This window comes from Centruroides sculpturatus, unplaced genomic scaffold (assembly GCF_000671375.1).
Source record: "Centruroides sculpturatus isolate CEXI.00-Female unplaced genomic scaffold, Cexi_2.0 scaffold58, whole genome shotgun sequence".
Taxonomy (NCBI): Eukaryota; Metazoa; Arthropoda; class Arachnida; order Scorpiones; family Buthidae; genus Centruroides; species Centruroides sculpturatus.
Genome location: NW_019384407.1, coordinates 1282239 through 1307262, shown reverse-complemented (window position 1 = coordinate 1307262; position 25024 = coordinate 1282239). Strand labels below are relative to the sequence as shown.

Genomic DNA, 25024 nt, shown 5'->3' with positions numbered 1-25024 from the left:
TTTTTTTCAGATGGAGAAAATAGGACCTCGTAAAGTATTGCGAGCTCCAGCGTTGAGAAGAGGGAGAGAAATTATCCCCTTATCAGATAGAGTAAGTAATTTCATTGATTTGTAAATTTATATTAATATTAGTTTTTAATTTTAGTATAACTAGAATTGAAATTGTATTAAAATTTGAATTTGAATCCATATTTTACTTTTTGACAGATGACAATAATAGAACATTTTTGACTGGAGAATTGGAAGTTAATTGCACTTAAAAATCTTTATTCAAAAATATGGGCTTGCTTTAGAAATTCCATTAAAAATTTCTGAAGCAAGTCCAGAAATAAAGAAATAATTTTGAAAATGACATGATCTTATTTATTTTTGCAGACATAAGTCCTTATNCATTTATTAATTGCATGTAGTTATTCACTGATGTCATATTGTGCAAATTGTGTCATTGAATATAATAAGAAAAAAACAAATTTAAATTTTATTGTAGTTTGGATAAAAATAATGCTGAAGTATACAAATCTGTAAAAGTAGTGTGATAAATTATATAGTAAAATTCATTGAATTAAAATTCAAAAAATTGAGTTATACAAAAAAATCTTGTAAGTAAAGAAGTATTAAAAGTAGAATAACTTTTAATAATTTTTACTTATTTAGTGGATTAAATTTTTTTTATATAATCAGTAGAGTATAGTTTACTTATGATTAATAAGAAGAGAATTAGAAGAAAGGCTTTAGTTAATTAAGGATTTCTACAGCTCTGTTGTGTATAAATACTTATTAAATCTTTCTGATTAATTATACGAAGGCTATTTTTTAAATAAGGTCTGTTTTTTAATAAGAAGAAAAATACTGTAAATATCATTAAAATATATTTTTTCCATATTCTACGTACTTTTATCTACTTTTCTACATAATTTCCTTTTTTGTTCAAGCATTTGTCATACCACTCAACAATGTTTTGAATTCCGACTTCAAAGAAATCTGCCGCCTGTGAAAAAGCCAAATCCATGACTGCGGTTTTCACTTTGTCGTTGTTGAACTGTTGGCCACCAAAAAACTCCTTCAAGTATTGAAACAAATGAAAATCACTGGGTGCAAGGTCTGGACTGTAAGGTGGATGATACAGTTGTTCCCATCCAAAAGAACTGATTAGACCTTGTGTTTGTGCAGAAACATGTGTCCTTGCATTGTCATGAAGCAACATCACACAGGAAGACAGTAGACCACGCTGCTTGTTTTTGTATGGCATGCCAGAATTTTCTCAAGGTCACACAATATCCATCAAAATTGATTGTTGTGCATCTCGCCATAAAATCCACTAACAATATCCCTTTCCTGTCCCAAAAGACAATTGTCATAATTTTCCATGCTGAAATGGACTGTTTGGCTTTCACTTTGAATACAATTTTCGATAATTCAATTTCTCCAAAACAATGGTATACAAAACTGATCTTGAAACCTGTGGAAATTCAATTGGTAACATTGAAATCGTGAATTGTTGGCCCTCTCGAATTTTGTTATCCACATCACAAACCAAATCTTCAGAAATCAGAGAAGGTCGGAAAGGCAGGTTAATGTGGCTCACTATGCACATTAACCTGCCTGTCCTTGAACATTCTCACCCACTTTCAAACTTTACTGTCACTCATAGCATTATCACTGTAAACTTCACAAATCTGACAGTGAATTTCCACTGCTGCCAAGTTTCTTGCACTCAAGAATCGAATAACAGATTGTATCTCACAGTTGGTGGGCGACTCAATTTTCTTAAACATTATAAACTTTTACAGCTCAGCACACAGATAGACGATATGGCTGCAAATGGTGTCTAAATGCGTGCAAAGCATGCTTGGAGCAGATGCACAGGTGCACTGCTGTGATCACGCGTCATTCTCACTCTCATTCACAAACAGACTTATTTAAAAAATAGCCCTCGTATAATAATCCTTGTCCTATTTCTCAAGTCCTAAGGGTTATCACTACATTTGGCTTATTTTTATGTAATTAAAATACAATTTTTATGAATATTATATACTTGCAAATTTTATTTTTATATTCTTAATAACTGAAGTTTAATATGTATTTATTCATTGTTTTATGAATAGGCATTTTCACCTAATTTGAAATACGTAGTGTCTGTAGGAACCCAACATGACATGATTGTTAATGTATGGGAATGGAAATCAAATGTCAAGATAGCTTCAAATAAAGTTTCTTGTAAAGTAAGTATAAAAGTCAATTAGTCTTCTTTAAAATTTGCTTGAATATGCTAATTTTTACTCTTACAAAACAGGTTTTAACTATATTTTATTGCATTCTATAGCTTTTAATCATGGAGTAGTGTTTTATTATAATAGAATTTCATTTTAAATGTGTAATCTTTACTTTTAAAAAATTTAATAGTAATACAGTAGAGCAAAGCTTCTTAAACTATGGGTCGCGACCCCATTTGGGGTCACTTAGTGAAATCTTGGGGTCACGAGATTTTAATGCAAAATTTTGAAAATAATTTGTGAGTTTGAAAATGAGTTTGAAAGTGAGGCATGCTTTGTGTCATAAGTTTCGTGAGTTGCGCTTTGTGTCACTTCTGGTGCAGCAAGACAATGATTCATCAACACTGATTGTAGTGTGAACTAGTGTAGTGTTGTCACTTTTCAGCGTATTCAGTTGTCTCTCTTCCATTGTAACACAAGTGAACTGTGGTAGCACACCATTATTGTTTTTGCAAATTTATATATATCTTTATTTTATAATTTTGGGTTGCGAAAAAAATCACAATCATAAATGGGGTCGTGAATGGAATAAAAAAAGTTTAAGAAGCCCTGCAATAGAGCATCGATTATCTGAAACAATTTGGGACTGGGGTTGTTCGGCTAGCTGATCATTTACAAAAAATATATTAAACACAAAACTGTATTGTGTATAATTTGTATCACACGTCTTACAAATACATACCTTACATAATGTGATACATTAAACTAGGCCTACAGTTCAGTTTGGCAGGGAGAGGAAGAGTGCTGCAACACCACAGCCCTAGTGAAAATTTGAATTTGCTGACTAGAATGCTTTTGGTTGATTGGTATTTGGATAATCAATGCTCTATTATACTTATTTTTCTAACTATCAAATATTACCTGAAATTTCATAAAACTTGAAAAATGCTATACTATTTAGCTAATATATTTATATTTAGCTAAATAAAACAACTTTAAACTATATATTTTAAATATAGAAATTAATTTTTTCATATGAAATATCAAAAGAAATACTATATTTTAATCAACTTTACCTAATTAAATAAATTTTGTGTGTTTGTCTGTAAGTAATTCAAATGAACTTATATATTTTCAGGTTAAAGCCATATCATTTGCATCAAGTGGAAATTACTTTGTTACAGTAGGAAACAGACATGTCAAATTTTGGTATTTAGAATATTCACGCTCAACAAAGGTATAAACATTACTATACTTTTAAATTATGTCTGAGTTAAAAGTTTGATGTTGTGTAGGGTAATCAAAAAGTGACTTTACAAGTCTACACTTTAAAAACCAAAACACTATCAAGTGTAATTCAATGTAAGTAGTTGTAATGGTCCAGATTGGCAAAATGAATGATTGTGGGGTCACAAGATTTGCATTCCAGTTAAGAATAGTTTTGGTTTAATTGTTTGGTTTTCCATAGCCCTTTCCCAGGTGTTTGACACATTACTAGTGAGATGTGTGTTGCATGGATAAAGGATGATTTATCTACACCATATTAAAATAAATGATTTTAATATAAACAAGCATTTCTGGTTACAGAAAACATTAGCTAACAGGAAAAGTTTATACATTTGAGTAATTAGTATGTTTCTCATGAGACAAGGCATCTTGGTCTACTTAATTAAGTTAAACTGAATTCCAAAGATCTTCACAAGTAGCTGAAAGCACAGGCTCACCCATATATGATAAGATTCGATAGAAGAGATGCACACAAAAAACAAGGAACAGAGGAACAACAAAAAAACAACTTTTGTTGTAAAAGAACTTTGTGAAAAGGAACTGCATGAAAGGGAACCTTATGTTATTGAGATATGGGATTTTATCTATTTAGCCTTTTGATTGCCTATTGGTCTTAGTTCCTTTTTCATACATTCCAATTAGTTTTGTACCTGATTCCAGAGATAATTCAAGACAAAGCATGCATTTCCTCGTGAAGCAGCTAAGCAAGTAAGCCAATGACCTAGATTGTTTCATATGAAACGAACTATGTCATTGGTTTGCTTGCTTAGCTGCTTCACGAGGAAACATGTCCAAAGTCAGCCACTGGAGAGATCAACATTGACATTTAATTTAATGCCCAATTCCAATCCCAACTAGAAATGGTTGATCTTAGGATTTAAATTGTTTATGAAAGTTCTCCTTATGTAAACTTTAAACAAAAATATTTTGTTTTTTAAACATTTTTTTTTCTAGGAATTTTTTATCAAATTTTGGAGTGTTTGGACCTAGTTGAGGGCACCCACATATTGCATCATATTAACACACTTGAAAGAGAACTTCAGGAGAAAGCATCCTGGACTCCTCAGCTGCAGTGTTGTTCTCTTCCATGACAACACTAGACTGCATACATATCACTAGATTTGCTGCAGATGTTTCAATGTGAGGTACATCATTATCTCCTTATATAATTGAACACTCTTGCTTTTTGTGTATTCTGACATTTGAAGGAGAACAGAATTTGTTTTATTGTTGAAGAAAAAACCATAATTGCTGGATGGATGCAACAATAAGTACAGGAATTTTATGAGGACAGAGGCCATTTAAACATTGTGATAAATGTTTGAAGAGGCTGGACAATTTTGTTCAGAAATAGCATAGTGCAGATAAATCCTGCATTTTCATTTCTGCAATAAAAGTATGTGCTATTGAATTTGTAAAGTTACTTTTTGATTACTCCTTGTATACATACAAATTTAAATAAAATTTTTTATTCCTTCCTTAGCAAAGAAAATGTTTGATTTTACAATTTGAAAGAAACAGATATGATTAAGATATATACAAATGTGTTAAATCTAGCATATATAATCTTGGTTTTTCATTTATATACTTGATTGTCTTTATCATTGTTTAGAGTTTTTGCATTTTATAGGCTGATTTTGAAGTGGAGAATGATAAATTTAATTTAAATAACAACAAAAAGTAAAAAAAAACTGTTTATTGATGATAAAGATCACAGCCACTTGTTCAAAATAGACTCAAATATTTTCAACTGAAAAATATCTTTGGGAAACTGTTATAGAACAAATAAAGATTTTTAGAAAAGAGCACCTTTGACTTAGTCTTACTTACTAAGCAAAATCAAAACAACCAAATAAATTTTTAAAATTAATAAAGGCAAATTTTATAAAATATGATTTTAAAAAATTAAACAACTTGCAAAAGTATACATGATATACGAGGGTCATCCAGAAAGTAACGACCGTTTGATTTTAGTAAATGAAAGAAATATATTTTATTAACAAAAACGTGTCACATACAAAATTGAAACTTACTTTATTTCTGTATATAATCACCGTCATTATTTAAGCATTTGTCATATCTGTCCACAAGCTTTAGAATTTCCATGTCTTAGTAGGCTGCTGCCAGTCCATTAAGCCAGTTGTTTACTGCATTCTTCACCTCATCATTTCCAAAATGCCCAGGAACTCTTTGAGCTTCATGAAAAGGCTAAATCGCGAGGAACAAGGTCCAGACTATAGGGTGGGTGATCAAAAATTTCCCATCCAAATCGATCCAGCAAGCCTATGGTTGCAGCAGCAGTGTGAGGGTGGGCATTGTCATGAAGAAGCACAATACCATGAGAAAGCATTCCATGCCTACAATTTTGGATTGCTTGCTGTAGTTTTCTTAGGGTGTCACAATATCGATCTGCATTGATTGTAGTGCCTTTTGGCAAGAAATCCACCAAGAGAATAGCCTTATGATCCCAAAAATCTGTTGCCATGAGTTTTCGTGCTGACAGAGTTTGTTTGAATTTTTGCGGTTTTTGGGTGATGAGGGATGATGCCCCTTGAGTGATTGGCACTTGGTCTCTGGGGTGAAGTGAGACACCCATGTCTCATTGCTAGTAACAATTTGACCAAGAAATGCATTTCCATCTGCGTGATACCGCATCAAAAATGTCAGTGCTGCATCCATTCTCTGTGTTCTGTGCTGGTCACTCAGTTGCCAAAAACCCATTGTGCACAAATTTTGCTATAGCCAAGATGTTCAGAGACAATTTCACCAAGCAAAGAATGAGAAATGTTAGGGAAACAAACGTGTAACTCATCCAAGGTCACGTGTCTGTCTTGAACGATTTTGTTCTTCACTTGATTCTTCAAATCATCTGTGATGAGTGATGGACGTCCGGGTCGAGTTTTATCATGCACATTTGTTCATCCATTGTTAAACATTTCACACCACTTTCTCAATTTCTTTTGTTCATTACTGTATCACCATACACTTCCTTTAGTTGATGGTAAATTTCTGCAGGTTTCAACTTTTGAGCATTCAAAAATCAAATAATACCTCTGACCTCACAGTTGGCAGGACCTTGTATCACAGTGTTCATTGTTGACAATCACAGGATGCACAATAACAATTTGTTTCAACTATCACTCACACAACACTCAGAAAAGACATAGAGGAAACTATTTGACCTTGGATAGTAGCCCGAGATCAAACTGCGCAGCTGGAATGCGCAATAGATCTTTACTTTCTGGATGACCTTCATAATTTAAAGTAGATAATGGTTTTCAATGTATAAATGGATTAAAACATAATTATATTTAAGTTAAAAATTTATATACTAACAATCAATAATTTGGCAGAAAAAAGTATTGATAGAGCTGTGTTCTGTTAATAATAAGCAACTGCAAAACAAAAACTTGCTTTGAATGAAAGATTTATTTTAATAAAGCCACTTTTCTCCAAGTATGTTAAGTAATCTTCTTTATCTAAATATTTTGCAAGTTCCGTATGCAGTATGTCTGATCCTTACTTATGGAATTCTGGTATTTTAATATACTGTATATATTGGGTGGGCAAGCAAAAGTTCAGTGGGAGCCAAAATGTAGGTTTTGCAAAATGCATGGGAGCTGCAGTTCTGTACCGCGATTTTATTATATAATATAAAAAAAAAGAATTTTTTTTTAATAAACATATTTTCACAAAATTGTGGAAATAAAATTGTAAAAATAATAATAAAAAGCAGAAATTAACACTTTAAGCAAGAGCAGCATGTAACTTAAAAAGAGCAACATGCAGCTCTTGGAGTTGCATTTGCCCATGTCTGATATATAATTTTAATTGTCTAGAAGTTGCACCTGTGTATTGATTTAGTGAAATTTTGAAGGATGCAAAATGAGTTTAGCGTAAACACTGAAACATTCTAATAAAAACAGATGTTCTCTTCATAACTAATAACCTTTCTAAACTTTGGTAAGAGGCAATTGGTAGAGTATACCTTTTTTTAAACAAACCAACTAGTTTTACAGTTAAATTAACTACAGAAGTGATTGATGATGTACAAAAATTGCCTTTATGTTTAGTGGAAACAGAATATAAGTGGAACCTTATAATGTATGCAATTAAATATACTGTTGTGATACCTAGCTTTAATCAAAACTAACCGTAATAAATTTCCATCTTGTAAAATATTGACTTATTCATTTAAATTTAAGAAAGGAAAGAAAATTTGTTCAGTAAACAGATTTCAGTAGAATAAAATAAACATAAAAAAATTTAATAATATATTTTTGAATTCATTATCATACAGACATAAATAATTTATTAATGTTCTCATTTTTATAGTATAAACTTGAACCAGTTCCACTAATGGGAAGATCAGCAATATTAGGAGATCAGAGAAATAATTATTTCTGTGATGTCTCATGTGGACGAGGCGACATGGCAGATAGCACCTATGCAATTACTAAATCTGGATTGTTATGTGAATTTAATAGTAGACGGTTACTTGACAAATGGGTTGAACTTAGGGTACATTTACATTTTTGATATATAAAATTATTTTTTCATATATATCATAATGTAAAATAATGATTTTAAATTTACAGACTTCTAGTGCCAACTGTATATCTGTAGGAAAAGACTATATTTTTATAGGATGTGCCGAAGGAGTTGTGAGGTGCTTTAATCCTTTTAATCTTCAATTTTTATGTACTCTTCCTCGTCCTCATTATTTAGGAATAGATATTGATAAAGGATTGCATGGAAGGTAACTGTTTTGATATATTTAAGTTATAAAAGTGAATAAAGGATAATCTTTTTGATGAATTAACATTTTAATTTAATTCATAATTTATTTTTAACAGACAATTAAATCCACCCACATCTGGTGCAAGATTTCCCAATGCTATAGCAATTTCTTTGGATGAAAAAAATAAAAAGGTCTACACACTATAAATAATGTATTTTGTAAATTATATGTCATTCTATCTAAATTATTAAATTTTTTTTGTAGGTTACTTGTATATATAATGATCACAGCATGTATATTTGGGATATAAAGGATATGAAAAAAATTGGGAAAATTCAATCATTCCTTTATCACAGTGCATGTATTTGGGGAGTAGAAGTAAGATTTATTATTATTATTATTGATACTGTTTATTGATAATTTTATAAATTATAATAATTCAATTTATTTTTGATATTTTAGACTTATCCAGATGTTTCCTCAACTTCCAAAAACGTTCTTCCCAAAGGAACATTTCTTACATGCTCTAGTGATGATACAATAAGAATATGGAATTTTGAAAATAATTTAAGTCCCGAAACATTTTATCAACGTAATATTTATAGTTTTGTAAGTACAATAAAAATTTCAAATAAAAATGATAAATCCTATATTTNTACCAAAACTCACCACTATGGCATTTTTGTTACTTCAGATCCATGAAATTTTTGATTGTGGAAGCATTTGAAAAATGATTTTATTGAGAACATTTAATCTTTTGTCATGGGTATTATTTTCAGGAGGATATCAATTCTCTTATGACATTTCCTTTTGTATATGCAATAAACAATAAACAATATTCAAATTTGGCAGCCTTAAAATGCTATCAGACTCCATGTGAGAAGCATCACAGTTAGCCATTGAACAAATTGTTCATTACCTTCAAGTTTTACACCTTTTTCAATGGTAACCATATTGAAACAGTATCTCCTGCATCACTAAGTCCTGTACAAATAAAATGCCTGTTGCTTGCAGAGCCAAAAGGCCATAACGATAAGTTTCAGTATTCTTTTTTATGGAACTTCTTCCCCAACTTGAAATGTCATCCAAATTTGATTGCGTTTGGAGTGCTAAATATCTCTAAACAGTACTGAACAGGGGCTTTTTAATTACAATCATCCAGTATATTTATAATCTTATTTTACACTTAACTAAATATGATTCAATTTATGAAATGGCATACAACATTTTAATGTTATCGGTAAAAATAATTCAGTTTTTCAATTACAAAATAATTGGATATAAAAAAACTATTCAAATAAATGTGTATAATTCTAACACTTTCGACATTATTAAATTGTCTTCTTCAGGACAGCTTTATAAACAAAAATTTAAATATACATGTTTAACAGTTTGAAAAATACAAAATAAAATTAAAAATAAATGAATCCAACAATTTTTATGCTAACAGTTTAGAAATGGTGTTGCAATAGTACCAAATAATTGTAATGCCAAAAACACTAGAATTACGAGGCGTGTTCTGAAAGTAAGGACATGCCTCGTATTATACAGTTATTATATTGTACATTCTTTTACAGTATAACAATTTAATAAAAAATTATATTAAAAATTAAATTAGCCATTTGAATTTGTTAACTTTGTAAAAGATTATACCTTACTTTTGGGTCATGCCTCAACAGTTTTTTTTTTAATCCAATTGTTTCACACCCAAAAACTGAATTCCTTATACTAAATATAATGTAAAATTTCTAATTCATAGATTAATCTGATTACTTTTTTGGTTTTGTTACTTAATAAAACTTACTTCCAAATGGCTTTGAATATTCCAAACACAAGACTTCTGCATCATGAGCTTCAATTTTACATAATTCTTCCATTTGTTGCAAATCATATATTCTACAAAAAATAAATCATCAACACATTTAAGCACTTATAGTGTACAGTACATTATATATTTTTTTATAAATGGCTGACAAATTTACACTTTAAAAAAATACATAGAGACTAAAATGTCTTCATTTTTGCCACGTTTAATCACCAGAAACAACAGTTTTCCATTGCAGGATGACCTTTTATTAGAAGTTATGCTTCTAAACTATGCAAAACAGTTAAAAAAAAAAAAAATTGCATATTTTTTTTATTTATTGGCTTGTCACTGATGAACTTTTTAAGCTGTTTTGCATATTTTTGCACAGGCATAGCCTCTAATAAAAGGTCATCTCTGCAATGGAAGACTGTTATTCCTGGAGATTCAACTTAAAAAAAAAATGAAGACATTTCAGTCTCTTCTACATATTTTTTAATGTATACTATACCAGGAATCGCACTGCATAGTGCCAAAATTGTCACATGGTGATATTTTTATTAAGTGTTGATAAAAATATAATACTGGTGATAGCAATTAGTGATAAAAACACCAGTCTGCTTGTTTCAACATTCAGCATGAAATTGAATCACACTTCAGAAAAACAGCAGAAAGTCTAGCTCCCGTGCAATGTTAGTCCCATGCACAATACACCTAGCAATTTCATGATGTCGTGCAACAAGTTCAGGCAGAAAAGTAGGAAGTGACATTGAGAACTGAAGGCAGTTTTGTGCAATGCCACCTGGTGTTTCTAGACTGAGAATTTTTTTATTGACAGACAGAAAATCTGGGGAATTTTTTCGGGTGACTTTTTTTAGTACACTAAAACAAAACTTTTGACATACAGAACTTGTGAATACTGTTTAAATATTGTGATCAAATGTGTTTTTGGAATTATTCATTAAAAAGTTATTCAAAAATGATCCCTATTGCTAACAAGCAGAGGGCCAGACATTCGGGTCTCCAGTTCAAATAAAACTTGGTGAGCACATAGCCTTAAACACAAACAGCTCCTTGTCCAAATAATTTATTTTTTGTGGGCTGCAAAACATTCCAACTGCATGATACTTATTAGCATTTACATTTAAAATAACACTCATCAACAACAGACTCCAGCAAAATGTAGAAATTTTAATGTAAACTAACATTTTCATCTGTATATAATGGACATCCTCAAGTTTAATTACATAATACAGACCAGTAAAATTAAATTAAAGTTAAATGAGGATGCCCATTATATATGGATGAAAACATTAGTTTACAGTAAAATTTCTAAAGTTTGCTGGATTTTGATAGTGATGAGTGTTATTTTTGAATATTTAACCAGTTATTTGAGTATTTACATTAAATTAAATTTTACATCAATTAACTTTCATTCATAAGAAATTAGTAGAATTATACTTACAGATACCATCTTTTATTGAATATAAATTACAATTTAAACTACTATTATAGATATTACAATCAGAACATGTTAAATTTTTCCCAGCTTCTATAAGCACACAATGAAACTAGTTATTCTTTCAATCACCATAACAGTGTATTTCTATTAATAGGACTTATCATACTGGTGTATAAGATTACAGCAACTCAGTCACACAGATTAAAAATTGTTTTATTTACAATTACCTGTTTACATTTTCTCAAATACCAAATCGGAAATTTGATCAAAATACCGAATTGGATTGAAATCGGAAATTTGGTATTTGAGAAAATGTAAACAGGTAATTGTAAATAAAACAATTTTTAATCTGTGTGACTGAGTTGCTGTAATCTTATACACCAGTATGATAAGTCCTATTAATAGAAATACACTGTTATGGTGATTGAAAGAATAACTAGTTTCATTGTGTGCTTATAGAAGCTGGGAAAAATTTAACATGTTCTGATTGTAATATCTATAATAGTAGTTTAAATTGTAATTTATATTCAATAAAAGATGGTATCTGTAAGTATAATTCTACTAATTTCTTATGAATGAAAGTTAATTGATGTAAAATTTAATTTAATGTAAATACTCAAATAACTGGTTAAATATTCAAAAATAACACTCATCACTATCAAAATCCAGCAAACTTTAGAAATTTTACTGTAAACTAATGTTTTCATCCATATATAATGGGCATCCTCATTTAACTTTAATTTAATTTTACTGGTCTGTATTATGTAATTAAACTTGAGGATGTCCATTATATACAGATGAAAATGTTAGTTTACATTAAAATTTCTACATTTTGCTGGAGTCTGTTGTTGATGAGTGTTATTTTAAATGTAAATGCTAATAAGTATCATGCAGTTGGAATGTTTTGCAGCCCACAAAAAATAAATTATTTGGACAAGGAGCTGTTTGTGTTTAAGGCTATGTGCTCACCAAGTTTTATTTGAACTGGAGACCCGAATGTCTGGCCCTCTGCTTGTTAGCAATAGGGATCATTTTTGAATAACTTTTTAATGAATAATTCCAAAAACACATTTGATCACAATATTTAAACAGTATTCACAAGTTCTGTATGTCAAAAGTTTTGTTTTAGTGTACTAAAAAAAGTCACCCGAAAAAATTCCCCAGATTTTCTGTCTGTCAATAAAAAAATTCTCAGTCTAGAAACACCAGGTGGCATTGCACAAAACTGCCTTCAGTTCTCAATGTCACTTCCTACTTTTCTGCCTGAACTTGTTGCACGACATCGCTAGGTGTATTGTGCATGGGACTAACATTGCACGGGAGCTAGACTTTCTGCTGTTTTTCTGAAGTGTGATTCAATTTCATGCTGAATGTTGAAACAAGCAGACTGGTGTTTTTATCACTAATTGCTATCACCAGTATTATATTTTTATCAACACTTAATAAAAATATCACCATGTGACAATTTTGGCACTATGCAGTGCGATTCCTGGTATAGTATACATTAAAAAATATGTAGAAGAGACTGAAATGTCTTCATTTTTTTTTTAAGTTGAATCACCAGGAATAACAGTCTTCCATTGCAGAGATGACCTTTTATTAGAGGCTATGCCTGTGCAAAAATATGCAAAACAGCTTAAAAAGTTCATCAGTGACAAGCCAATAAATAAAAAAAATATGCAATTTTTTTTTTTTTTAACTGTTTTGCATAGTTTAGAAGCATAACTTCTAATAAAAGGTCATCCTGCAATGGAAAACTGTTGTTTCTGGTGATTAAACGTGGCAAAAATGAAGACATTTTAGTCTCTATGTATTTTTTTAAAGTGTAAATTTGTCAGCCATTTATAAAAAAATATATAATGTACTGTACACTATAAGTGCTTAAATGTGTTGATGATTTATTTTTTGTAGAATATATGATTTGCAACAAATGGAAGAATTATGTAAAATTGAAGCTCATGATGCAGAAGTCTTGTGTTTGGAATATTCAAAGCCATTTGGAAGTAAGTTTTATTAAGTAACAAAACCAAAAAAGTAATCAGATTAATCTATGAATTAGAAATTTTACATTATATTTAGTATAAGGAATTCAGTTTTTGGGTGTGAAACAATTGGATTAAAAAAAAAACTGTTGAGGCATGACCCAAAAGTAAGGTATAATCTTTTACAAAGTTAACAAATTCAAATGGCTAATTTAATTTTTAATATAATTTTTTATTAAATTGTTATACTGTAAAAGAATGTACAATATAATAACTGTATAATACGAGGCATGTCCTTACTTTCAGAACACGCCTCGTAATTCTAGTGTTTTTGGCATTACAATTATTTGGTACTATTGCAACACCATTTCTAAACTGTTAGCATAAAAATTGTTGGATTCATTTATTTTTAATTTTATTTTGTATTTTTCAAACTGTTAAACATGTATATTTAAATTTTTGTTTATAAAGCTGTCCTGAAGAAGACAATTTAATAATGTCGAAAGTGTTAGAATTATACACATTTATTTGAATAGTTTTTTTATATCCAATTATTTTGTATTTGAAAAACTGAATTATTTTTACCGATAACATTAAAATGTTGTATGCCATTTCATAAATTGAATCATATTTAGTTAAGTGTAAAATAAGATTATAAATATACTGGATGATTGTAATTAAAAAGCCCCTGTTCAGTACTGTTTAGAGATATTTAGCACTCCAAACGCAATCAAATTTGGATGACATTTCAAGTTGGGGAAGAAGTTCCATAAAAAAGAATACTGAAACTTATCGTTATGGCCTTTTGGCTCTGCAAGCAACAGGCATTTTATTTGTACAGGACTTAGTGATGCAGGAGATACTGTTTCAATATGGTTACCATTGAAAAAGGTGTAAAACTTGAAGGTAATGAACAATTTGTTCAATGGCTAACTGTGATGCTTCTCACATGGAGTCTGATAGCATTTTAAGGCTGCCAAATTTGAATATTGTTTATTGTTTATTGCATATACAAAAGGAAATGTCATAAGAGAATTGATATCCTCCTGAAAATAATACCCATGACAAAAGATTAAATGTTCTCAATAAAATCATTTTTCAAATGCTTCCACAATCAAAAATTTCATGGATCTGAAGTAACAAAAATGCCATAGTGGTGAGTTTTGGTACTAAGTTTTTTTCATGTAAATGTCTTCTGCATATTCTAAAATTTCATCGTACCAAATTTGGTTGCATTTGGACTGGTAAATCTCTCTAGACAGCATTGAAAATCAGGTGTAATTACAATTACCTGATATTTCATATATAAATGTAAAGAATTATTATTCAAATAACATACAGTGGTACTGTACCTTGATACTTGAACTTAATTTATTCCAGAAGGCTGCTTCTGTATCAAGCAAAATTTTCCTATAAGGAGTAATGTAAATTAGATTAATCTGTTCTGGACCTCCCCAAAAAAATACACTTATAAAAGCATTTTAACTATAAATTAACACAGATTTAGCAAGAAGTTTACAAATGTAGCATAGATAAATTATTAAAAAAAAATTCAAAGAAATAAAGTTTACAGTGAAGTTTAGCAGAATTTGCACTGAGCAAAAGCTACTGACATATTTTTGTTTCAATCAACAATATTCGTATGCAGTACAGAGTGGCAAAGTATGGCTATGAATTTTATTGGGTTGAACAAAAATTTTAACAGCTGCCTTTAATTAACATAGCTATGTGATTTAATTATAACAGTTTTGAAATATAACACATAGCTAATGTGAGATTGCATTCTTTGTTAAGAAGCCTATTTTAAACTTTTTACTTCACATCTTGTTGAAATAAAATCAAGTCAAAATGTCTGCAAATAAAATGCACATGTGGCATATACAGCATACTGTATGAATTTTGGAAAGGATATATCAATCAATACAAACAGTACAATCAATAAAAAGAATTCACAACATGTTTGGAGAAGATGCTCCTAAACTTCAAACACGTCAAATGTGTTTAAAAAGTTTTGTTTGGGAAACTCTGAATTAAAGGACATGTTTCTAAACACATTGCTCTTTCTGTTGTTGTAAACTGGATTTTGACGATTACTAAAACTAATTATATACATTTAAAATGATGGCTTTAGCTTAACTTTGAAATATTTTTTTTGTTTACATACAACAGCACTAACTTTTATTATTTTTTTGATAATGAATCAAAACTAAAGATGACATCACAATTTTGGTTTATTTGCTTAATTTTTTGAACTCAGTGTACAAATTCATTACAGTCGACCCCCCTATAACACGGTAGATACATTCTGTTCTTTATGAATCCATTTTGTACGAGTCCTTGACAATCACAGCTCGGCACTTATGCACTTTACGGACTACGGCTGTTTGAAAGGTTTTCTTCCATAAAATTAATCGATTCCTAGACTAATTCGACTCAACATTTCCAAAATACGTATATATTTTTTTGGAATAATCTGTATAAACTATGCTATAAACAAAAAATTGTAGGATTACTTACTGAGTGTGCACCGTTCGACGTCGCCATTGCTTAAGCTTGTTTTTGTCGCGGAGCAGTGCACCAAACAGTGGCCGCTATTTCTGATAAGTTATTTTTCTGCGAAAACTTCGTTGAACTTTGGAGACATCATTAATATAAATAATTTTTATGGCCGTTGAATAAGAAATGTTTCTTTCACAAGAAATGTATAAAATTAGTACTGTATTAGACTTACGGTACCTAATTTACATACTGTACAGACGATAGTAAACTCAACTTACTCGCCTAAACTCTCCGTAGCGTGGTGCTGGATGGCGGAAAGTAGTTCGGCTGCCCGATGACGTTTTACCGAATTATAGGAGTTTTTTACCATGTGTGTACGGATACCGTCACAATTTTTTCGCCGTCATATAGGAATCCGAACTATAGGAACCTGTGTTATAGGGGGGGTCGACTGTATATATTTGTTAAAGGGATATTTATATAAATTTAAATTATTAAATAACTTTCAAGCTAGAAGATATTAGTAAAGTTTACGTGTAATGTTTTTCAAGCAATAATTTGATGAAAAAAACAGAACTTCATCACTCTATTGGATAGTCTGACATACACAATCTGTCAAGTCTTTACCATATAAAGAAGCACGTATCTGTTAATGAGTTGAGTGCCAAAGAATGAAATTTGTTTTATAAATAAAACAAATGAAACAATACAATTAAAAAGTTATAAAAACTATTTAATTGTATTGTTCCTGCAAGCGTCCAAAATACAAGGGCCTATAAAATGCACTTGTATTTTAGACGCTTGCAGTTTAGGAAGTTCTTTCTTGACATTCTGTTTATTGTTTCACTTATTTTATAATCATGTCTGCTATGAAATGTAATAGAAAAATAATGTTTTGATGGTTGAGATGGTATCTTATAAATTACTTACCTGTAAGAGTCATTCTTTCAATGGCTGCTCTGGAATTGTGAGATATATGGAGGAACAGGTTATGTAAAGGTTTTGTTTCCATTCTATCAATGTTCTGTGGGATATAGTCATTGCAGTTTATCCACAAAATTATAATGGTGATAATAAAATAAGTTTTATTCTTTAGATTTAGATTTACTTTTAATCTGTTATGCTATAGCTTATAAGAATATCATTAATGAAGTAAATGAAACTAATACAATACTTAATACAGTGTCTACTGATTATGAGAATCATGAAAGTTGTGCAGCAGTTTAATTTTACTAGACAGTCCTGAACTTTTTACCTAAAAGCTTTTTTCCTGATTTTTGAAACACCTTATATATATCCTGTAATATTTGTTATAATCTTGTTTACTAGATAATGTTTCTAAAACAATTTTTGCTGATTAGATATTTAAATTGAAAAAAATAGCTTATTTTTAATGAATAACTTTGCATAATCTAATAATAAAATAAAATATTTTACATATTAAAAACATTAATAAAACAGAAAATCAAAGCAATTCTGTTATTTTTATTTTCATCAAAAGTAGATTGCAGATATCTTGCTTCGGCAAGTAGGGATCGTTTGATTCACGTATTCGACGTCAATCAAGATTATGGCTTTCAGCAGACATTAGACGACCATTCGTCTTCCATTACTGCAGTACGTTTCGTTCAGAATCACAGCCAGTTACAAATGATATCGTGTGCTGCAGACAAGTCAATTATATTCAGACGAGCTCAGTTTGTAAGTTGCCATTCTATTTATTAGTATACAATCAATAAATGAATATGCTTAATAATTGCATGACAAAATGCTTTATTTAGACACCTCAGTTAAATTTTGTGAGAGAACATCATGTTGTTGGAAAAACTACTCTCTACGACATGGAAGTTGACTCGCAACAACGTCATGTTCTAACCGCATGCCAAGATCGAAATATCCGCGTTTATAATGTCAACGGCGGAAAACACAGTCGGTGCTTTCGTGGTTCTCAGGGAGAAGATGGTACTTTAATTAAGGTAATGTTAAATGTTAATTTATATTGCGTTATGAGTTTACTTTTGATTGAAAAAAATTTGTTTACTGCAGGTAGTTTTAGATCCATCTGGAATGTATCTTGCTACCAGTTGTACAGATAAATGTCTATATATTTATGACTTTTTTAGTGGAGAATGTTTAGCATCTATGTTTGGTCATTCTGAACTAGTCACAGGATTGAAATTCACAAATTGCGGAAGATATCTTATTTCGGTTTCTGGAGACGGGTAATGACTTAACACAATTGCGATAGGTTTATATGTAATGAATTTTATAGTACATTATGAATAAATTTTGTAGGTGCATTTTTTTATGGAAACTACCAATAGAATTAACTCAAGCAATGCAGAATAGGCAGATGTGTATCGATTCTTTACCTAATTTATCGCAAGATAACAAGTAAGTATTTAATTTTTTGATGAAATAAAGATTCATATTATTTGACAAATAACAAATTTTTAATACTTTCAGTCGAAAAACTGCCGTTGCAATAACAAAACCGGTGCAAGTGGTTGAGAAACTAGATGAAAAAAGTGAAGTTCCTTTCTTACCTTCTCAATTGATTGAACCAAATGATGAATTTTCTCCTAAGTACAGATTTAGCATGGGTCAGTTACCTTCATGGGCAAAAAAACAGGTTTGTATCTTAATTATTACTTATATATTTTGAAAAATTAAATACTTAATAGAAATGTGTATTAACATTATNTTTACAAATTTTTATTTTTTTTTAATGCAAAGAATTAGCTTTTGTGGGTTTTCTTAATGGAAAAAGTTTTGTTTAAATTGCTTTTTTTTGATCCCGACTTCAGTGGATCATCTAAGAAAATTTCAATTTAAATTGTTTGAAAATTATCGTGGTTTTTTTTCTAAAAATTTATGGAGTTTTTGGCGATTTTTTAAAATGTATTTTTGTGGAAAATTCTGGATTATTTCTTTAATTCTACTTCTAAGAAGATGGAGAATCAAAGATTTATCTTGATGAAATAATCTAATATCCAAAGAAATTTAGGAAAATAATTATTTTACGTATGTAACTGATTATCAGTAACTGGTATACTTATTTTTAAAGGCCTATTTTTGTTTTAAGTTAGTTTTAGATAAAGATTTTAATGTGTTTTTAGATAATCATTAAGTATAAACTACAGAAGTTAGCTTACAATAAATTAATTTATAGTTAAATAGCCAATTAAATTCACTGAAAAACTTGAACTCTACTCAAAGTTTAATGCAAGAAAATGTTTTGAAGTAATTTTAGATTTAAACTACAAGCTCACAAGCATATAATCCAATCGGTATGCATTTTGACAGGCCTTTTATGGATAAGTAAACTATTATCTAAGCTGTTGAAAACGTCAAAAACATATACAAATATCTCCAACTTCGCTTTCTAAAAGTATTCATTTGAAATTTTTAGATGAGTTCACCATATTTAACTAATCCATCCCCTTTGCCTCTACTTCCACACGGTCCTACGAGTATATGCGTACAAGATTGCTTATTAATTCGTAGAAGACAGGTAATCTGAAGTTTAAAAATAATAACTTTATATTCTAGAGAAGAAAATATATCTATAATTTCAATAAACATTTCAATTTTTTAGATGTTGGATGAATCAAAAAATGATGTATCAAAATCAGATCAGCAGTCTCAACAGATACTACAGCCCAGAGGAAGATGGGCACAGAGATTAGATGAAGGAGGTTTAGTTGTTAGATCTTATCTAAATTCAGATTCTGTTATACCATATCCGAATATTCAAGGTAGGCTATAATTATAACAATTTAATATACCAGCTATTCCATTTTCAACTTAAAGTTACGACTTTCAGAAAATTCTCAAGTGGAAAATATGGATTTTAACGAAGATACAAATCAGGTTTGTCATTAAAAATTTAGGTCAAACAAATTTACGTAAACTATTTTCTCAAAATTAATTGTATTGAATTTTTATTTAGTATTTAAATGACGACGGTAGTTTCCGTGTTTGTCCCGAAAGTATTGAAGAAATACAAATGGAAAAGTTTCCGCAGGTAAAATTTTAAAATTTAATTTTGCATTTTAGAAAAATGTAAGTTGCAAATTTCAATTAAAATAAGTAATTATTAAATATTATTTTCAGATATCCAATGGACATGTTAATTTATATCACGATCAAAATAAACATCATTCTTCTAATGAAAAACAAGAATTGCACACTTCTCGTGTGCAAACTGATTCAAGTAGTACTAGTAGTTTACAATTAGAGGATGTGGAAGCCGAAGATGAACGGTCAGATGCTGAAATTCTGGACGGAGATGAAATTTTATATTATCCTGAATCATATAATTCAGAAATAAATGATAGGTAATGTGATTTTAATCAAATATACAATAATAATTATCACCAAAATAACAAGTATTATTTTTACTAAAATATAATATTTTAATTGAATTAGCTCCTTTAGAATATGTGCAACAAACAGTGAACAAATGCATTTGAAAGATCAAAAGAAGTTGGAGAAACTGACTGTTATACCAAATATAAATATAAATATTCAAGGTAATTATAAAATACTACTATAATTTTAATTTGTAACTATTATGAAAAACAAAGATACAAAAATATTGAATTACTGTACATAAACAACCCAATAAACTTTACTGGTCAAACAAACAGTCTATATAATTTAAGGCCATTTAATAAGATATTAAACAATTTAGCTAGAAATAGAGTTAAGCTGCCATTCTTTGTTGAAAGAATTAAATTGAATTAGAATATTCTGGTAGGAAAGATTGGCCTGGAGCACAACTTGAATCTGCAGCTCCTGCTTAGTGCACATTATTACCAGTTATTCTATGTGGACTTAAAATATTACAGTAAATACACTATACACAGAATTTGAACATACAGCAACCATACCATCTACATTAAGAAATAAATTTATGTTAGAATTAAGGCATATGTAATTAGCATCAAAGCATTTATATAATTTCTAAAATCTTGGAATGTTCTGACATTAATTTGACATTGATAAAGGATAAAATATACTTTAATTAAAAATATTTATATAGTTTACTAATTTAATTTAATTTGATTGTGTATATCATGTATTCAATATTTACATGTAGTACTTGTAATAAACTTTTTATATATAAGTATACAAAACAGTAAAGCCTGATTTGGTAACCAGTCATATCTGAAAACCATTGTTTTCAGGTTAGAATTAAACTGATTTTAATTAAATTGCAGAAATTGATCTAAAAGTAGGCAGTTCTTTCTCCATTTTGTATTAAGGTTATTAATTTTGAATTGAAAATTTAAAATAAATTTAAAAATGTTAACATTTATATATTTTTGTGTAAATAAAGTACATTTGAAAATTAGATTTCAAATTCAGTTTCTTCTTTCATCTGATATTCATCATATAATTAATTTAACTCAATACAGATATGTAGCTAAATTTTCATATAGTCCACAAATGAATTTCTGAAAATTACCCTTTTAAACTTTCATTATATTTGATATAATAAAATCATGTATCCATTTTAGAATGAAATGTGGTGCAACAATGCTAAACTACTCAGATGACACTTTGAATTTGAATTATTTTAATTTTCAAATTGTAAATTTTAGTTAAACTTACCACAAATATGAACAATAGTGGAAAACTTAAGTTTTAATTGCCATTATTTATGTAAAATCAGTATTGCTCTAATTCCAAAAATTGTATACATATATCCTTGGATTAAAATAAATGAAAACAACTATGATTTTATTAATTTAAATTATTTTGCAAGGAACGAAATACTATTTCTTACACTGTAGACACTCATGAATTCAAACTGAGGGATAGTCTAAACAGCTTGAATTAAAAGATGATCATTTCTACATGCTACAGAACAAAAAAAAAAAAAAGAGATTTTAAAGTTTTGTAATGTTTTAATTTTTTTACTCAGTATAATAATAATGCTGTTTTTTTTTTTTTTATGTATATATAAAAAAAAAGAACCGGAAACACACAGCGATGAAGATGAACCAGGTACTCCAGTCGATAACGATAGAACATTTGCTATTTTAAATATGAGCACAGAAAATTTAGATAAACTTGGACAGAGAGAACAATTCATGAAAAGTAATTATGAAAGTTTAGAAAAGAATTCAGATTCAGATACTGAAAGAGACTTTGATGAGAAAAGTCACTCTCTTCTGCCAAGATACAGTATTTCTGCTAGATTTTTAGCAAAATCTCTACAAACTATTCCTAGAAGGCAAGTATATTTTTAATTGTTTAATTTTTATTTTCAAATAGTATTATAAACTTTTTAAAGAATATTGGTTGTAATGAATTTTCAAATTTTATTGTTGAAAGATTGGCTTTTTAGAGGAAACAGCAATTAATGAAATCAATTGAGACTATTTTATAATGGAAAAAAAATTATTTTCTTAGTTTATTGCTTAAAAACGTCTTTTAATAATTGCATTAAAACCTCATGATCATGTCTACTTTGGCAACAGGATTGATTTAAAGTTCTTGTACTGAAGTATAATCTGTCAGTTATATCATGATATGCTAGGAGTTCTCCCCTGACCATCTTATATGGTACAGCCTCACTGTTTTGTATCACATTGTATAGTTTTTATTGAAACATTTTGATGTATGTGTGTAATCAGTAATAGGACAAAAGAAATTTAATTTGAAATATATTGCAAACAAATTAATATCCTTTGTTATAAACTTATCAAAAATAAGTAGATAGGGTGTAAAAATGTTCTGTTTTCATGTCATCTTGTATTCTAAGCATCCAAGGCACTTAGAACATAAAATACAGTAAACAACTGCCACTTGGACTTCACATAACTTGGGACAAATTGTATAGTAATATAAAATTTCTTGTTAATTGTAATTTTTCTATTATCAAGTGTTCTCAATATTCAGATCTGTCAGATTAGTTGTGACCTTCATAAAGACATTATGATTTAATCCATTCTATAATAAAGCAGTAAATTGTTGTATGCTGGCAGTAAATATAACAAGTTTCTTACGAATGTTGTGGAAGCAAACTGTTATTGATTTCTATGGAATTTTAAATATTAGAAGTCATAACTGTACTTATCTCAATTCATAGTTGTATTTGATTTCTACACATTTGAAGATTATTTCATTAATGGCCCATTATAATTTATGAGCTTCTGATGTCATTAATTATAACAATTGAGTCAAATTCAGGACAGATTATTAATCAGGTGTAAAAATATTTTAATATTGAATATATCCTTTGCAGTGTAATGGCCATTATTAATTATAAATTACACTTAATCAATAGCAAATCAATTAGTTTTTCAATGGTCAGCATTTTTAATGTAACTCTTACAATTTTTTGTATTTTATTTGGCCACATAGATTTTTAAATCATATTTTGGAAATGGATTTAGGTAATTTAATTAATTTTACATTTAATAACTTTACATAAATTTCATGTAATGTAATGTATTTGTTTTTTTTTTCTTTAACAGATCTAATGATATGAATTCCAGTCAATCACACTTAGAACATCAGGTATGATAGATATCTAAGATTGTATATTGCATTTTAGAATATAAAGTAGACTAGTGTTTTTCAATCGCTGGTCCACAAAAAGATTTCATTGATCCATAGAAAAGTATTTGACCTTACTAAAGCTAGTGCAGTTGATAATGAGTGACATTTAAGTGGTAATCTAGAGTTACTGTATATAACAGAATACACATAGTAACTCTAGTAAATAATCATAATAAATAGTTGCATATAACTACTTGGTTCACAAAATTATCCATGATTTTATCAGTATGTGATGACAGAAAGGTTGAGTAACATTACAGTAGACCCCAGTTTAATGGAGAAAAATTTAAAACATTTTTTAAATTCACAAATAGAGATGCTCTAAAATGGTTGAGTCAGTTAGTACAATGTACAGTACATTATATTATTATTTTATTCATATTTACAACATGATGATAACATTTTAAGTTATTTTAAGTTTGTTAATGTTTTCAAAGCATATGGACTTTTAGCAATAGTGGACATACCTTCTTCAAATTAGTCCATTAAATCGAGGGTCTACTGAGATTAAAATTTATCAGTAAATAATGAATTTAATATATGTAAGTTAGTTTATTAAGATTTAATTCTTAAAATGCTGTAAAGTAATCTGAACTGTCACTTAACTTTCCTTTTGTTAAACTATGCAACTGATTTCGATATGCACTTTATCTATAATCAAAAATTAAATAAAATATTCTCTTTAATATGACCCAAATTGCATGTTAAACATTAATACTTAAGAACAACTTAAATATAAAATAATTTATGTGCAAAAAGTCTTTTGAAATGTACTAAAAATTTTTATTGGAATTTAGTGATATTTAAAACAAACTCAAACTTATTCTTAACAGTTTATTACAATAAGTTTATTTTTATATAATAACACTTTAATGTAAAATGTATGTTTTCATTACTGGTTACAGAATATTAAAGAAATTGGAATTTATACACAATTTCTAATATATTAACTTATTTGTTGCATTATAACTTATAAACATAACACTTATTAATGATATCATTAATATAATTGGGAGTTTGTGATGTTTACTATTATGCTATTTTGAAATAAGTAGGTTCCTGCAATGTTTAATGTCACTTGAGAAATTTGGTTAGACTGAATACAAGTTGGAAATTTTTCCATGAGAAATAATGGTAAAATTTCTCAATATTTAAATATTTTCACGAATATATTCGATTTAGATAATGGGGTGTATAAGTATTATTAATTAAATGCATTTGAAATTTAGATATAGATTGTGAAATTTTTTTCTTAACAATGCTCTTAGATACATTTAATATTGCTTAATAATAATCTGAATTAAACATAGTGAATTTGTAAAAATCCCTAATGCAACTAATTACACAAAAATATATCAGATTTGTTAGAATTTTAATTACTCTGTAATTATGTTGATAATCATTAGTTTAATTACTATCATCATCTACTAAATATTTATATTAGCCAAATTTAATTTGCTA

At 28.9% G+C, this 25024-nt stretch overlaps 1 protein-coding gene across 1 annotated transcript in view; it reads left to right on the top strand.

Moving 5' to 3' along the window:
- The first annotated feature begins 2010 nt into the window (after positions 1 to 2010).
- The window catches only part of LOC111618903 (mitogen-activated protein kinase-binding protein 1-like), a 29018-nt gene continuing 6004 nt past the window's right edge, over positions 2011 to 25024 (top strand). Inside the window, exons 1-22 of the mRNA XM_023360529.1 lie at positions 2011 to 2222; positions 3352 to 3450; positions 7836 to 8021; positions 8099 to 8259; positions 8357 to 8432; positions 8506 to 8619; positions 8704 to 8850; positions 9021 to 9132; positions 9205 to 9283; positions 13419 to 13510; positions 17490 to 17689; positions 17770 to 17964; positions 18035 to 18210; positions 18284 to 18382; positions 18455 to 18620; positions 19587 to 19746; positions 19815 to 19861; positions 19941 to 20015; positions 20105 to 20328; positions 20420 to 20523; positions 21971 to 22232; positions 23479 to 23521. Coding sequence (XP_023216297.1) covers positions 2157 to 2222; positions 3352 to 3450; positions 7836 to 8021; positions 8099 to 8259; positions 8357 to 8432; positions 8506 to 8619; positions 8704 to 8850; positions 9021 to 9132; positions 9205 to 9283; positions 13419 to 13510; positions 17490 to 17689; positions 17770 to 17964; positions 18035 to 18210; positions 18284 to 18382; positions 18455 to 18620; positions 19587 to 19746; positions 19815 to 19861; positions 19941 to 20015; positions 20105 to 20328; positions 20420 to 20523; positions 21971 to 22232; positions 23479 to 23521 — 2883 coding nt within the window. The 5' untranslated portion in view covers positions 2011 to 2156. The remainder of the gene's footprint in view (positions 2223 to 3351; positions 3451 to 7835; positions 8022 to 8098; positions 8260 to 8356; positions 8433 to 8505; positions 8620 to 8703; positions 8851 to 9020; positions 9133 to 9204; positions 9284 to 13418; positions 13511 to 17489; positions 17690 to 17769; positions 17965 to 18034; positions 18211 to 18283; positions 18383 to 18454; positions 18621 to 19586; positions 19747 to 19814; positions 19862 to 19940; positions 20016 to 20104; positions 20329 to 20419; positions 20524 to 21970; positions 22233 to 23478; positions 23522 to 25024) is intronic.